Source organism: Rhyacophila brunnea, unplaced genomic scaffold (assembly GCF_057557595.1).
Source record: "Rhyacophila brunnea isolate RB1 unplaced genomic scaffold, BYU_Rbru_1.0 scaffold_8, whole genome shotgun sequence".
Classification (NCBI taxonomy): Eukaryota; Metazoa; Arthropoda; class Insecta; order Trichoptera; family Rhyacophilidae; genus Rhyacophila; species Rhyacophila brunnea.
Genome location: NW_028233350.1, coordinates 6,115,837 through 6,132,105, shown reverse-complemented (window position 1 = coordinate 6,132,105; position 16,269 = coordinate 6,115,837). Strand labels below are relative to the sequence as shown.

Below are 16,269 nucleotides of genomic sequence, written 5' to 3'. Positions count from 1 at the left end.
GACTATATTGTTGGCATAGATGGTCTTCTTCTGTCATATTCCAAAAAATGTTCCCATCACACATTCTTAAAAAAAAAACCAAACATTTTTGTCAAAGATGTTTTCTACAAAATTACTAAATTTTCATTTCGGTATTTTAAAAGATTCCTTCTAAAAATAGGGCACTAGGTAAAATGATTAGATGGTAGTGGTGGAATGGTGAGGTGAGGTGCAGATTGAGAGGTATATGCTTACATCCAATTTTTTTCCGAATAGCTCACATGTAACAATTCATAATGTGTAGGTCAGGGGTTCACAAAGCGTGTCCCGCGGGTCAATTATGTTCCGCGTGACTTTTTGATGTGGCCCGCGAGATTTATGTTAAATATGTATTCTTTTTTATTCTTCATATCGAATATTAAAAAATAAATATTAAATTAAATATCCGCTGGCAAGAATGAATGGTCAGATGTGTATGCGGATGTACCAAGTGAGGGGGTTCAGGGCAGACGCAGTTACGGGCGCGCCGTTGCCATAGTTGTTGTGTTGTTAGCTGTCAAATTTGACCGGTTCTGTTGAAAAATATAACCCCAAATGAGTATGAAGCCGAAGTAAAAAATATAAGTTTACATATATAATATTTTTTTATTTGTCTGCCTTATGTTTTTTAAAAACAGAAAATATTTACAAAAGAAAGCGCGGCCCGCTAAATATTTTTGATTTTAAAATTGTCCCTTTGACGAAAAAGTTTGTGAACCACTGGTGTAGCTGAAGTTGTCAGATAGCAGTGGAGAGGTGCGATGCGGGCAGAGGGCAAAAAAACAAATCGAATCAATCTATTTCTTCGTTCTGTCGGTATCTATTTCACGTAGACGAAGTAACATGCTATCGCTTGTTGATATATCAGTTATATGACAACAAATATATTTCCTGTGTAATACATTATGTATGTTGTTCATATCAATAATTATTTGCTTGTATGTTATATTTTATTATGCATATTAATATAAATGTTGTTCTGATATAATATATTATATTTTATAAGGACAATGTAATTTACATGCAATTAATGCTGCATTGCATAGCTCAATGCATTTTATTGCATGTGAATATACCAGATGGATCTCAATCGAAATGACATTGATTACCTTGGATGGAAACGTGGAAATTAAATACCTATGTTAATAGTTATGATTATGTATGCAGGGCAGCGGTCAGGTAGTTAAGGTCTGGCCACACTGAGCGGTTCATATCGGAGTTTAGTTTATTATTCTTCTTCGCTGGTTACCGTTGACCACGCATCTGTCATTTAGCGAAATATATGATTTCGAAATGTAAATACGTATCGAAATATGAGGATCTTATACAAGTTACCCGCATTTGTGGCGAAGACTCCATACTAGAGGCGATCATTTAAAACTTATATTAAGGGCCCACATGCGCCACGTAGGTCAAAATGAAGGGTTTATGGTATTTTCAGAGCATAAGCCTGGACATTCCTTAAACGTTGTAGATAATCTATTTTTTGAAGTCTTATTATCCTTTATATTTATTTTAAACATTTGATGACTGCATAAAATATTTTTATTACATAAAATAGTATTCTTTTAAACCTCTCGATCTAATGTTTTAGAATATAGTCATATTTCAGTTAGGTTTTCAGGTAGTTTTTTTTCGGTTAGGTACATGTTCAAACACGCGTGTTAATATGATATTACTCCCTACTTCAGTTATCGTTTGTCAAATTATGGCTACGGCCGTATATTGTAGCTTAACCACTGGGAAATGCCAATAGAAATGGCGTATTTAAAAAAATACTACCTTATTCTTTGGCCAATAATTATAGTATGGTATAGTAATTATAGTATGCATAGAAACTTCAGAAACTATCTAAACTCAGAAACAACCACGGAGTAGGCGCCACAGTATATTGGCTATAACATAGTTCCAAGTTTTGTGAAGTCTTTGCTACACAAGACTAGTCCTCGTCGCGCTACTATTTTCCATATATATGGTAAAGAATGATCGCGTGACTTTGTATTGTGCGATAATATTGACTATATTTGAAACGGTAGTAGGTAAAAAAGTCAACAGGAGGCGGCATAGCTAGGTGATAAATCAACCATGGGATTAAGTTACTCCTCAAAGCTCACAAATATCCGATACCTCCACTTTGGATTCTATGTATTGAAATGTTTGCCTTTCGAAAGTATATTGAAGCATAATTTTGTTATATTTCAATGTAGAACCACGAAGACCCGATTGTTGAAGATTTAGATCGATTGGACCAATAACAGAAAAGATATACAAGTGGCCTGGTCGGCGATATCTCGTAGTTAATAAATAAACGACCCACGCGACCCGTCTGCTCTACCTCATCTGCAGTATTAGAATACATTGTATTACCGCTAAAAAAATGATATGCGAGCTGTTGCCCTTCTGTATCCCATGTGTTTTGTGCCTAAGAAGCCACCCATATACTGAAACCGTATCGGCTTGGAACCGTGTGCCATACTAAACTTATGATTTCTGTTCATGAAAATGTAAGTGTAAGTGTATGGAATAAATGAATACGATCAAAAATGCTTATAATATACTTTGTGAAAATATATTTCCATGAACAGGAATCATAAGTTTAGTATGGCACACGGTTCTAAACCGTATGCGGTTTCTACGGATGGCCTCTAAGAATCGAGAATAGTAAATATAACACGAAAAGGCCGCCATTTACTAATGGCGGTTGAGTTTAAAGATAGATCTTGAATTAATGATTCATAATGTCACTATCTTGAAAATGGAATTAAAAGTGAGGTTAGCACACGATTTGGAATATATATTACGTGATATTTCACTGTTAATCGTATGATAATATTTTTTATATATTTAATATTTGCATTTCAAGATAAATATTACGGAAGTAGTATGATATATTGGCGATACATTTTCCGAACTCGTTTTATCATAACGATTACTAGAAATCCTTCGATAGCGTGATAAAATGTTAGTTCATTGGACTATATGTGATGGAAACAGTGACAATGATATTTCGTAAAAATACTTAACAAATAATCATATAAATTTGCTAATTCCATTCGCAATTCCTTAATATCAATAATAATAATTTTAAATATTAAAAAAATGTTATTAGATTATTATCTATATAATAAAACGTATTTGGTTGGGCCAATTATTGTCGCTCTCATCCCTATATTTCCCTCCTACCTCAAATCCCCAGTTATTGTCGCAAACCCAGGTAACTCAGTTACCAGTTCATCAGTCGACCGTGATTGAATAGCATTCAGTTACCTCAAGACAATGGGCGCATCTAAGGTTATTGTAGGAGTAATTCAAAGCGCATACAGACTGAACATCACAATAAGGTTAGTTCCTGGACTAACTCCCGTGTAACCGCCCCCCAGCATCCACATCCACCATCACAATCAATCCATCAAAATCAATTACAGTCCACTATGAAAAGCGCAGCTTGTATAATATGTGATGTTTCGACATGTCCTAGTACTCGTACGATATAACCTGAATTGATAAATTAATAATACATTTTTTTCTCTCTAGTAACTGTTGCACTTATTATACAAGATATTATTCAAACTGTTTTTTTATTATACTGATTAAAACTGTAGTTGAGGAATATTGTTGGGTTTTACCCAAAAACTATTTATATTAAATTATACTATTTCCCTCCCTCTCCAGATTTCAAAGTAAACACAAACACGCTAATTGCCTTTAAAATGAAGAATAAACATCTCTCAATGTCAAGTATTAATAAAATACTGCCACGTATTCTATAATAATAAAAATAATAGTCAGTATACAGAATAAATTAATATAAATGATTGAAGAACTTCATTAAAAGCATTCCCACTGCAGGTTTTGGAAAATCAGAATATTTTTAAATAAGACCGGGGCTCAAGTGCTTTCTGAAAGTAGTTTGTTCTCAAGATAGATCTTCCGTGTTCACAAAAGTATGACAATACCATCTTTGTCGTTTCCACACGCGAAAGTTTCTTGCAATTATATTGTATTTTAATTAAAGTAGGTATAGACTTTTATTTGTGTATTTTTTAAACCTTCATTGGTCCCAAAAATTTCACGTTTATATACCACAATTTATCTTTATGTAATTCAACGCGCCCTTTGTGCTGAGGTGTTTCTAATTCCGTTAAAAAATCACTTTCACCTTTTTTCAATCTTTATTGAAATATTTTGATCGGCGTCAGGAGTACCTAATCCAAATGCTAGTTTTGTCAGTTATTAATGTAGCATTATTTTTGTTGAATACTATGGCTGTATTATGCGGATTGGGACTATTAAACTGAACCTTTTGTACAGTGACGTCTCAAGCCAAAATGCCACCCCTAGGCAGCGCCAAAATGCCATCCCATTTTTTTTATACAGAATTATTTATGATCCTTTCGACTCCAATATCTAAGAAATGTAAGAAAAGACATTACTTACAAAATATACACCACTAAATCGAATTAAAAAGCCATCTCTACTTCAATAGACAGTATTGTGAGTCCACGGTTTCAGATACATTTAAAAATACACCTCAGAACTTTCAAAACTAGCCAGTGACCGACAAACATGTTTGGATAAATTAATTAGGTGTGTACCTACCTTAAGTTCAAATATAACTCGCAAATCTGTATGTGTCATTTATGGTCATCAAGGACGTGACGTCCAAGGATAACGGAAGTAAAGTAGACGTCGCGAACCCGACAAAATATTACAGTCCTGTTAAACCTTCTATATTAATTAATACATTTTATTTTCGAGCAGTGAGCTGATTTTTTTTAATGGAAAGATATTTCCGTTATTACTAAGTTTGGGTACCTATTACTATATTATATACCTAATGATTCTCCTTGATTTGCCACCCTTAGAGTAACTGCCGCTCCCAAGCGACGCTCAATCTGCCTACCCTCACGGGACGTCACTGCTTTTGTAATAGAAACTTTATCAAGTTTTTCAAAATAATGTAATTTATAAATCAATGAATTTAATGCCAGAAAAAAATAATAGATGAAATGATTCGGATATTAATGTTTGCATATTTAATTTCCCTTATAAGCTAACGTCAGCTACGTAGAAAAATATGTTAATTTTGTTAATTACAAGTAACTAGTCATAATAACAACATCCATACACGCGTCCTACGTAAAGGCATTGAAGAAACATCTGAACGGAAACAATAAAACTAATGGGTTAATTTTGCGTAGGATACACAGCATCAAATCAGTAGAGCAAATTTCGTTACAGGTATTTCCCAACGACGTCACATTGGGCCGTCGCGACGCTCGACGGTGCCCGAGTGGAGGGGATGGGACCTCACTCACTCAACACCGTCGTCCACTTTTAGCGGTCAATTGATTCAGTGTTCATTTCGATTTGCACGTTAATCTTATATGCTAGTGTCGTACATCCCCGACCGGTCGTGCGGAACGCGTGAAATTTTTACAATCGCCGGGTTTCCGGGAGAAAAAAAATACGAAATGGCTGTCAGGTTTAATAAATACCGCCTTTTTATATTGGCTTTTTTAATAATCATACAAAAATTTCCATTTATAGCTTGTGATTCTGATGTTAATCTTAACAAGTGCTGTGCGGAAGGTGAACATTTTAATGCCTTTTATAAATGTGTCAAAATTGATGATAATCGTTTAAACGAAACAGATAAATCACCTATTGATAAAAAATATTCTAACCTAAACTTTCGTTTTAATAATGATGCAAAACCGTGCGTTGGTCGCAGGTTTATGTTGGTGTTTCCTGAATCATTTGAACTTCATCAAAATGGAAGTTTATCTTTATTAAATGACGACAACACAACTAAAGCTTTATATTCGAAGGCTTCATTCTGCGTTGAAAAACAGTACGATTATGAGGTAGTTGAAAACATTGCGTATCTGTGTCCATGTACTGAGAACTTGTGTATGTTCAAGTGTTGTTTGCCCCAAAATCAACTGTATACAGTCAGAGGAAAAAATGGCAAAGTCAAATCAGCGGATTGCGGTCCGTCTTCTGATACCAAAGTATGGCACCATAGCACTTTGAATGGAAGCGCTATCACAAAATATCATGAAGTATTCCACGATTTACCAAAGTGTATACGAACGCTTTATTTGGAAGGGGAATATGATTTACTAGAAGATGGATCGTTGTTATCGAAAACTGAAGGGACTATCCTCCCTGAGGATTACTGTGGAGACTATACCAAAGAACCTAATGGTTCAAGGAACGCAGTCATCATGGCTTGCGATATCCCTCCGGTTATATCGGCGACGCGCGTCATGGTTTACGGAATCATGAGTCTGATCAGTATTTGCTTTTTGGGAGTTACGGTTTTTTTGTATTGCTGGCTGCCTGAGCTGAGTGGATTGTCTTCAAAGTCCTTGTGCGCTCATGCAGGATGCCTGATCGTCGCGCACATTTGCGCTTTCTTCAATCAGCTGGTCATCAAGCACGTAACAGCATGCGGATTAGTTGGTATGTCATTCGCTATATTCACACACTCTAATAATATTATGTATATACTATCTACATACAAACAAAAACAACTATATAAAAAAATCATTTTATTCCACTGGCAAATTATAATCGGTAGCTGCATTCCGACATCGATTTAATTTACATATATTATTTTTGTATACAAGAAAACAATTTCGAGTTTGCGACAAAATTATACTTTTATATTATTGGCTTAAAAATGATCGAAAATATTAATATCATTATCTGTTATGAACTAATATCATAATAACCATAACCATACAAAAATCTTTTGTTATAACAACAAAATCAGAATAAAACAATGAACTAATACTAAGTTTGTCACCGTTAAGTGATCTGGGCTTTGACTTGATTTGGGGTATTAAGCCGGTATGGGGCACCTATGCGTAAGGCCTTTAACCCCTTCATATCTTGGTGTAATCTCTAATTGGCTTGGCGCATGGGCCCCACATCCTGAAGCGGGCCCCCAGGCTAAGATCTTTGTTGCCCCCCTACCTATCGCTAGGGTTAAAAGCTGTTTAACGCTCTACAGAAACGTTGTCCAAATGGTGTTCCAGTTAAAATTAAGAGTATTAAGTGTATTTTTAGTGATTTTTTAAAATTTTTCAATATATCCAGTTGAGTTTTATGAAGTTTTCGAATATCAACACACAATAATCGAAATTTACATCACACAATCACATATTTTAGAATTATAATATCATTAAAGTAAAATAGCGCCGCGGGCGACTTTTTTACCATTAGAGCAAATTCGTTATGTATGTTTATATTACTTATAAGGTAGACACGCCACGCGGGGCCCCCAGGCTAGAGCCATGTAAGCCTCCCCGTTATGGGGGCCATGGCTTGGCGATTCTAAATCAGCCTCTGGAGGTTTTGTGACCGCCAGAGGTCGATGCATGGTATGTTGAGTTCCTGCTGGACTGTTATCGATTTTCAATATGAACAATAATTCAATTTTCATAGCTGATTTTGGCAAAATTCATGAATTCAAGAATGAAAACCTAACCTAACTCAACCAAATCTACCAGATAATCCAGTATATCGGCTATTTTCAAAATTTGTTTGTTACTGGCTTCCTGTAAAGTGTAAACCGACAAGAACCGTGTTTTATTTAGACAGGAATTTTATGTCAGTACTATACGACCCAAAGAGGTTGGACGGTCATTAATATACAGCCATATATTTCCGATACAACATTTCACGGTGAAATGTGATACGGCGAACTGCATACGTACAAGTTTCCGAATACGGTTTTGATGGATGGGCAAGCAATCTTGTAAAAGATAGGTCAACGGTATGGATGGATAGTCAACTTTTTTATACCTACCGCCCACTTTAAAGTAAAATTTTCTAACCGCCCACCGGTTCCACAGCAATGGTGATTTATAAAATAGGGAAGTAACCTTACTTGACAAAGTTTGGCAGAATAAATCTTTATAAAACAACTTACTGTAGTTAAATCTATCTTTTTGTTTATACTTTGTATACATCGAAGCATGAAGTCTGATGAAATTACATTCAATCAATTACATTATTAATGAGATCTCTGAGGCTGATGCAAAATGAAAATGTTTCTAAAACCTCTACCGCCCACCATGAAAGCTCGAATACCCACTAGTGGGCGGTAGGGACGAGATTGACTACCCCTGGTATAGGTAGTCCGTCTTGAAATGACTGTAGTTTAAAGACAGTAATTATTTTGGTATTATGTAGAGAATCATAATATAATGACGCATATAAAATAATAAGTAAGTAATAAAACATAATAAAATGTCACAGTTTGATAGAAAACTGCTTAACCATTTACTGTGAATTCAAAAGAAGGTCGTAAAAAAATATTGACCGATTTAACCCTTTGGCTACTACGATGTTTTTCAAAATCCGAGCGAGGATTGCTACCAATAATTGTCGATAAATGAAAGTATTGTATTATTTTTATACACCTTACCAGTCTAATTGATTTTGCGAAATCGGAATATTATAAAAACAAATTTCGTAATTAATTTATCGTTTTGAATAGATAATTTGGCAATTAGATATACCGCGCTGCATCTACTGTTAAAAGTAATTGACATATCTCTTTCTCGCTCTATCATACGGGCGATCGCGAGAGCGAGCGAAATGCACAATCCGCTCACAGAGTTTTGATTTTTACCAATTATTGGAAACAATCGGTTATCCCACACGAGGGATAATACAAAGTAGTGGAATTAGAAAACTACCCGGCCGAAAAGAAAAATTTTGCATGGTGGCCTCGTTAAAAGATCGCGTACAATATGCGTGATTTGTGAAAAAGGTCTTCATGGTGTTTGTGTATTGCAACATTTTAAATATGTATTGCAAATGATTTTATTTCATTATTTTTTTATAAATGAAACTGTTTTATATAGCACAAATCCACTTTACTTTAAACACTGTTTTAGTAAAAGTCTTTCCCATTGTTTCAAATGCATAAAGTAAAATAAAACATTGACCTTCCAGCGAGAATTTGACTGTAATTTTTTTTTATATTGTAAACTGGAATTGTTTTTATTGTAAAAAGGGTGATGGCATGAAAAAAAAATACCATCGATGTAAGTTCTAAGCCTATCCAGTAACAAAACATATACGAATCGGGTTATTACCCTAAAATAAAAGTAAATAGATAAAATAATGTTTCGTACCACTGGTGCAGTAGTATGTTCCCAAATTAACTTAACATTTTAGGCATCAAAGGCAAAACGACGATCGTTGTTAGCATTTCTGGCCATTATCAAAAACAACGATATATCGTTGCGTAGCATTCTAAGGGTTTTAATGACGATATTGGTGTGAAAGCTAATTAAAAGAATAGTCCTAACCATCTGGTGCTTTGATAATGTTATTGGCTTTGTGAATTTTGCGACATAGGTATCACAATATAGTATAATTCTTGTTTAATCCAAACTAATGTCAAGTGCCAATGCACATATTATATTATATAAACTTATGATAACGATCTTATTAATAATTTGATAAGGGTTTGTTTTAGATAGCATATTTACGCATAAAAATTCATGCAACGATAGAAAAAATATGTATCAAGAATATGTGATTTATAGCACAACAAAAAAGTAAAAAAAAAATAAACGGTTCCTCTTTTGAGCACCAAATTATATTATACAGTTTTTTTGTTATACCTGTTATGTATATTATTGTGTAGAGAAGTATTTAAGGCTATACTTCAGCTAGGGCACGGTCTAAAACGATCGTGACTACGCGACGCGGAGATTATGCAAATGTCGCGTGCAGAACAAAACATAATTTGTCATAAAAAGTCAATGCGTCCATTTAATTTTATGTTTATTGTAATAACTAATAATAATAATATATTCATTGACATGTTTTCCTTTTCAAGTAAATAGGTAACGTGTTTTGGTAATCTTTGCACGATTTAAAAATTAATTCCCCCGTCGCCATAACGAAACAAATTAACGTGTTCACAGCTCGACTTTCGCTCTCCGATTGCCAGCCAGTCCGGAATGTCGTCGCACATATAGTTGAAAATTATTTGCCGTTTCACTGAAGTACCATCTTAATGAAATAACATAAATGTAAAATCTTTTAATGTACGTATTAAAATATTATGAAATAATTGGTTGGGCCAAATCGTGATCGCATTCATCCTTAGTCCCCACCTACTCAAACCCCCTTATTTATTATTGTTACAAGACTAGACGATGAGCAATTACGGGTCATAATACGAACGTGATAGAGAATAAAGCAGTTAGCTCAATAATAAATAAGGGGATTTGAGTAGGTGGGGACTAAGGATGAATGCGACCACAATTTGGGCCAACCAATAATTATGCAGAATATGAGACTAAATTGCCCCTTCGCTGATTTTAGCGTTGCACGATAAAGTAGCTTTAATGAAATAATCGAATTTAATTGTTGATTCATGTTAGGTACCTATCTACCCATCCACTTATAAAAACTAAGTATTTTAAAAAATATATTAAATACGATAATATTATTATAATTTAATACGTCTCGGGGCCCATTACCATGTGCGTGAACACTGAGACGGAGCCATTATTTTATTAATTAGTAATGTAATGTAGTGCGTGCTCAGGTGGCAATTTTGGCTTCAACTATTATAATATATACACAGACCTGCTAGATCAAGGGTTCACAAAGTGTGTCCCGTGGGCCAATTATGTCCCGCGTGACTTTTCGATGTGTCCCGCGAGATTTATGTTAAATCTGTATTATTTTTTTACAACGTTTTTCTTAGCTCGTATTCTTATTTGTCCGGTGGTCCTTTGTCCGTTACAAATCTTGCAATCGATTTTTAACTAACTTCCAGACTAGCTAGACATTTGAAACTTTTAAAATATATCAGAACACGATGCCGATGCATTTTTTAAATACTTTTAGCCATCTTTAAGTAGAACTAAATAATCATTTTCAGTTAATTCTGTTTTTACGACACCATTATTATTGTTATTTCGACACCATTATTGGTTGCTAGGGGGTCTGGGGTCCTAGCAACTAAATTATTAATATATACGTGCGTTACTATGGATATCAATATGAGATGTCAAAATGACATTTCAGTATTATTTCTATTAAGTACAAATTTTTTTGATCGTTTAAGCTAGTCAAGTCAAGTTTATATGATTCAACAGAAAATTTAAAAACGTTGTATATAAAAAAGTTCTTTTTATCTTGTAATTATTATTCTTAATAGCTAATATTAAAAATTACATCTAAAATTAAATATCCTCTGGCAAGAATGAGGACTTTCACTTGAGGTTTATCTAAATATAGTTGAACGTGTTCATCAAATGGTTTCTTTATTTGGAAGTACCAATATTTGTGAAAAAATCATTTTCAATAAATTAAACCTAAGATCAAAATTAACAGACAATGGTTCTCTGTTAATTTTAACAGACAACCATATCGCAACTGTTTTGCGTATCCACACCACAAAATTTGAGCCTAGATTGCAGGATATAGTATCAATTGTTTCTTTTTTTTTTAATTAAGGAAACAAACAGTTACAAATTGATTACAAAAATTCAATATATAACATTAAACAGTTATTGCAACCAGCAAAGTTTCCACGTATACATTATAATATAGTTAAGCCTAACAAGATAGAGAGTAAGAATAACATAAATATAAAGAAATTACATAAGAAAATTACATGAGAAAAATTTGTTTAGTTACTGTCAATAATTCATGGTGGAACTGTTTTGTATTATTGATTAATATTAATAAAACGCAAAAAAATGTACTTCTTCCACTTTTTTATTTAATAATTTTGGACCGGTTTCGTCCGCCTCAAAGGGACATTTTCAAATGAATTCAGTTGAAAATGTCCCTTTGAGGCGGACGAAATCGGTCCAAATTTATTAAATAAAAAAGTGGAATAACTACATTTTTTTTGCGTTTTATTAATATTAATCAATAATACAATGCAGTTCCACCATGTATTGACTGTTAACGAAATAAAAGAAAACATATAAGAGTAATAATAATGTATATTTAGTTTAAAATATAAGTTTACACAATGAAATATTTTTTATGCCTGTTTATGCCATTGTCCCTTTGACGAAAAAGTTTGTGAACCCCTGTGCTAGATAGATATGCCTACACCTACAGCATCAATTATTTACTCGTCGATTCGTATTAACAATGTTACAGATTTGTAATATTTTTCTGACTAATTCTCCGTGTGAAAGTTTTATTAGTGAAATATGTCACTATTTCGGTTCGTATGGTCGGTCGTATTACTTTCACCAATAATTTATTAATGCATTAAGTAACTTTAATCCTTATCCAACGAACCGGAGATGGTAATGGCTAATAAGAAATAGTTAGAAAGGGATCGAGTGAGATAAGCCAATATTCTAATGGATTCAAGTTCTGTACTATTCCATTTAAGTGGACTTAAATGGAATAGTACAGAACTTGAATCCATTAGAATATAAATTCAAATTCCATCAAGTACCTTCGGTCGAAAGTATTAATATTATAAGCCAATATGTTATATATTATAATGAATTTACTCATTTGGCAGGTTTCCATTTTTATCACAGACCCAGGAAATTAATTTAACAATGAAATAGGTAGAAACTGTATGACATCTATATTTAAATATATATATATCAGAGATATTTAGCTAAAGATTTTATCTCACAGATTTATTTTATGGCACAATAATATTAACATTGTTACGAAGAGTGGCTGCCGCTCCCCAAATGTATTTTAAAGAGATCAAAAAATATGTATATTATCATACTTAATACTTTTAATGATATGAAAAATAATTGCACAGCAAATGTTTTTACTATCCGTTAACTGCCCACGTGCGCCACGTAGGTCAAAATGGAGATTTTATGGTATTTTCAGAGCATAAACCTGGACATTCCTTAAACGTTGTAGATAATCTATTTATATAATTTTGAAGCCTTATTATCCTTTATATTTATTTTAAACATTTGATGACTGCATAAAGTATTTTTATTACATAACATAGTATTCTTTTAAACCTCTTGATCTAATGTTTTAGAATATAGTCATATTTCAGTACATCCATGTGCAGTGCATTAGTAAAATTGTTTACTATTTAAATAATAGAAATATTTACGATACAAAATTATATTTATAATCTCAGTGATCCCAAATTTGACAAGAATTAGGCATTTTATTATTCAAAAAATGGGCACTATGTCTTTGACCATTCAAATGTGATAAAGCATCCTACGAATAATGATTGTTTTATAATAATTATTGACCTAAGAATAAGGTAGTATTTTTTATGAAATACGCCATTTCCCAATGGTTAAGCTAGAACATACGGCCGTAGCCATAAATTGACAAACGATAACTGAAGTAAGTAGTAAGATCATGTTAACGCGCGTGTTTGAACATGTACCTAACCGAAAAAAACGATTTCAGTTATCGTTTGTCAATTTATGGCTACAACGTTTAATGAATGTCCAGTTTAATGAAAATACCATAAAACTCCATTTTGACATACGTGGCGCATGTGGGCTCTTAAAAAACTTATGAGACAAATTATCTTTTCTTTAAATATTGTGTTTTTATAACCAACCAGTTTCTGGCGTCGTCATATACCAACAACAAATAAGCGTTTGCAGAATCGTTCTTTTTATTAATGTTATGATACTGACCCATCCTACTTTGAAAGTAGGATTTCAGCAGTAAGTAACGTGGGTGACCGGACAAAACAGAATATGACAAAACAGAACATGACAAAACAGAACATGACAAAACAGAACAGTGACAAAACAGAACAACGATAAATATAACTATGACCTTTCAGGAAAAATATAAATTTAATATTGAAATTCTCCTATCTCTATTATGATGATAGATTTTTAATACCACAGATTTTAAATACGCCATAATAAATCAAATTATATACTTCCATAATTTCTGCATTACTAATCGCTAGAAAGCCTCAAATAAACTTAACTCGGTGTTGCCAGCAAGATTAGGATATCTCATCTTAATCAATACAATATTATGTTCAAAATGATTGGGTGACTAGGTACAACGAAATAATCAGTTTAATAAATTGAGATATTTACGCCTAATGGCCAATATGCAGTGATTACATTATACAATTTTATATACTCTAGGTATATATAAAAAAATGCATTATTTTCAAAATAACGGTATTGTAAAAAAAAATGAAAGTATATAATAATTGTTATACCTTGGTGATTTCACTTAAAAATTGTTTTTTTTTAAATATTAAATATTTATATAAAAGTATATGTATTTCGTTTAAAATTTAATTAATAAATAGGTTCCACAAAAATTAATGTTTCATTTTCCCTGGCTTTTCTGTTTTGTCACTGTTCAGTTTTGTCTTCATTTCTTCATTATAATTCGTATTATGTTATATGCTTACACGAGTCAAACTAATTATGTATTATGAATATGATTAATGATATGACTGTAACGTGGGCGTATATAGATTGATAATTTGTTGATTAGTTACATATCTAACTAATTAGTAATTGTCTGATGATAAATTTTCTTGATTCATTAATGGATAACGCCATACAATACAAATACAGTCGAACTCGGTTATTACGATCACGGACATAGCGAGATCTCGGATATATTGAGGAAACATTCGTTCGTATTTTGGTTTATTATTTTCTCCATACAATTATTCACTGTTATAACGAGCAACTAATCGGATATACCGAGCTAAAATACTGTTAATTTGTCGATCGTTTAAAAATATTTCGACCCTAAGCAATAAAATCCGATCGGACAGGATGCCGCTGGGGTCGGATTACGTTTATGACACTAGTTAAGTGTCTAAGTACCTACCTAATTGGTGTTTTCGCCAACAATAATGAAAAAGTATCCACGCATATGGTTGAAAAATCCAAGGTTGTAAAGTCCGTTGGTACCTACCAGCGTTCATTATAATAAACAACTTCTTTTGTAGTTTATGAATGCCATGCTTGTTTCGGGGATTTTTACGATGGTTTTCAGATTTTTTTGTGTGATGTGACCGCTCATTTAAAAATACATATTCTCTGATATAACGAGTAACGCTTATAACGAGCAAATTCAGTCGGTCTCAACTTCCTCGTAATAACCAAGTTTGATTGTAATATAATTCAGTGGCGTAGCAAGAGGTGGGCGATCGGGGCGAATGACCCGGGCACAGACGTGATGGGGACGCAGAAGTGGAGTTTTGTTGAACGTGAAAAAAGAATCGTATGCCAAGAAATATCGTTATTTTAATATGTATATTTAGAATTATTGGTCAACAAAACGTTTTCCAGAACAATAGATCTTAAATAAATTTGTGGTCAATTTTTATTTTGATATTATCAAAAAAATGTGCATTATGACAATGCTTCTTTAATTGGGGGCGCAAACCACTACGTTTATCAGGTTTCCGTTAAGTATTTCAATACTTGGAAAAATGTACCTATTAATATTCTGAATGATTGTAATATTTTTTCAAAATCTGCACATTTACATAAAGCAGTACCATTCCATATTTACAGTCTTGCATTTAGTAAAATAATAAATATATATATAAGTGAAATTAATATCAAGAGTTATTGGGTGAGAATTACATGGCTGGGACATGTGTCTCGAATGCCGCCAAAGAGTGCGACACTTCGTATCCTTGTGGCACAGCATCAAGGGTTCCGTCGTCGTGGCCGGCGCTACAAAAGTGATCTACGCGTTGCAGGTCTGGAATGTCGGAAGGCGCAAGAGTTGGCGATGGATTGCGAGAAGTGGCGCGAACTTGTGCATGCCCTTTGCCCCAATGCTGGGTCGTAGCAGGTTGAAAGAAAGAAGAATATCAAGAGAAGGGGAAATGATCGCGCCCGCTACCCCTCCATTCCGAGGATTGCTAAATTTCTATGTTGTGATTAATCCTAAGTGGTTCACCAAACATGAATAAAGTGTTTCCAGATTGTGATTTTTTAAAGAATACAAAGCAGAAATAGTGAAAAGGAAATTTCGTCCTGAAATAGTCAAATTATGAGGTCGTTCTTATGATTACGATAAAAATGACTTTATTTATTTATTTTTAAATAAATTTTCTAGGTGTATGATAAAAAATGGAAGCGCCAAAACATCTTGCGATGCCCCTCAATATTTATATAGGTACCTACTCAAGGTCTGAATCTCAATTATATAATTACAACCTCTTTTACGCCAATTAAAAAGTATAAACGAACATAATCCCAATCAAGAGATCTAACGATACCAAAGAAACAA

The 16,269-nt window shown here is 33.3% G+C and overlaps 1 protein-coding gene across 2 annotated transcripts in view; it reads left to right on the top strand.

Moving 5' to 3' along the window:
* Positions 1–16,269, top strand: part of LOC147063852 (putative G protein-coupled receptor Mth-like 1) — a 134,245-nt gene that overhangs the window by 80,893 nt on the left and 37,083 nt on the right. The window contains exon 1 of one of the 2 annotated variants that reach the window (XM_085958944.1): positions 5,407–6,486. The exons of the other annotated variant lie outside the window; for it this stretch is intronic. Coding sequence (XP_085815070.1) covers positions 5,493–6,486 — 994 coding nt within the window. The 5' untranslated portion in view covers positions 5,407–5,492. Of the gene's footprint in view, positions 1–5,406; positions 6,487–16,269 lie in introns of those variants that run through there. 2 annotated transcript variants of the gene reach the window in all.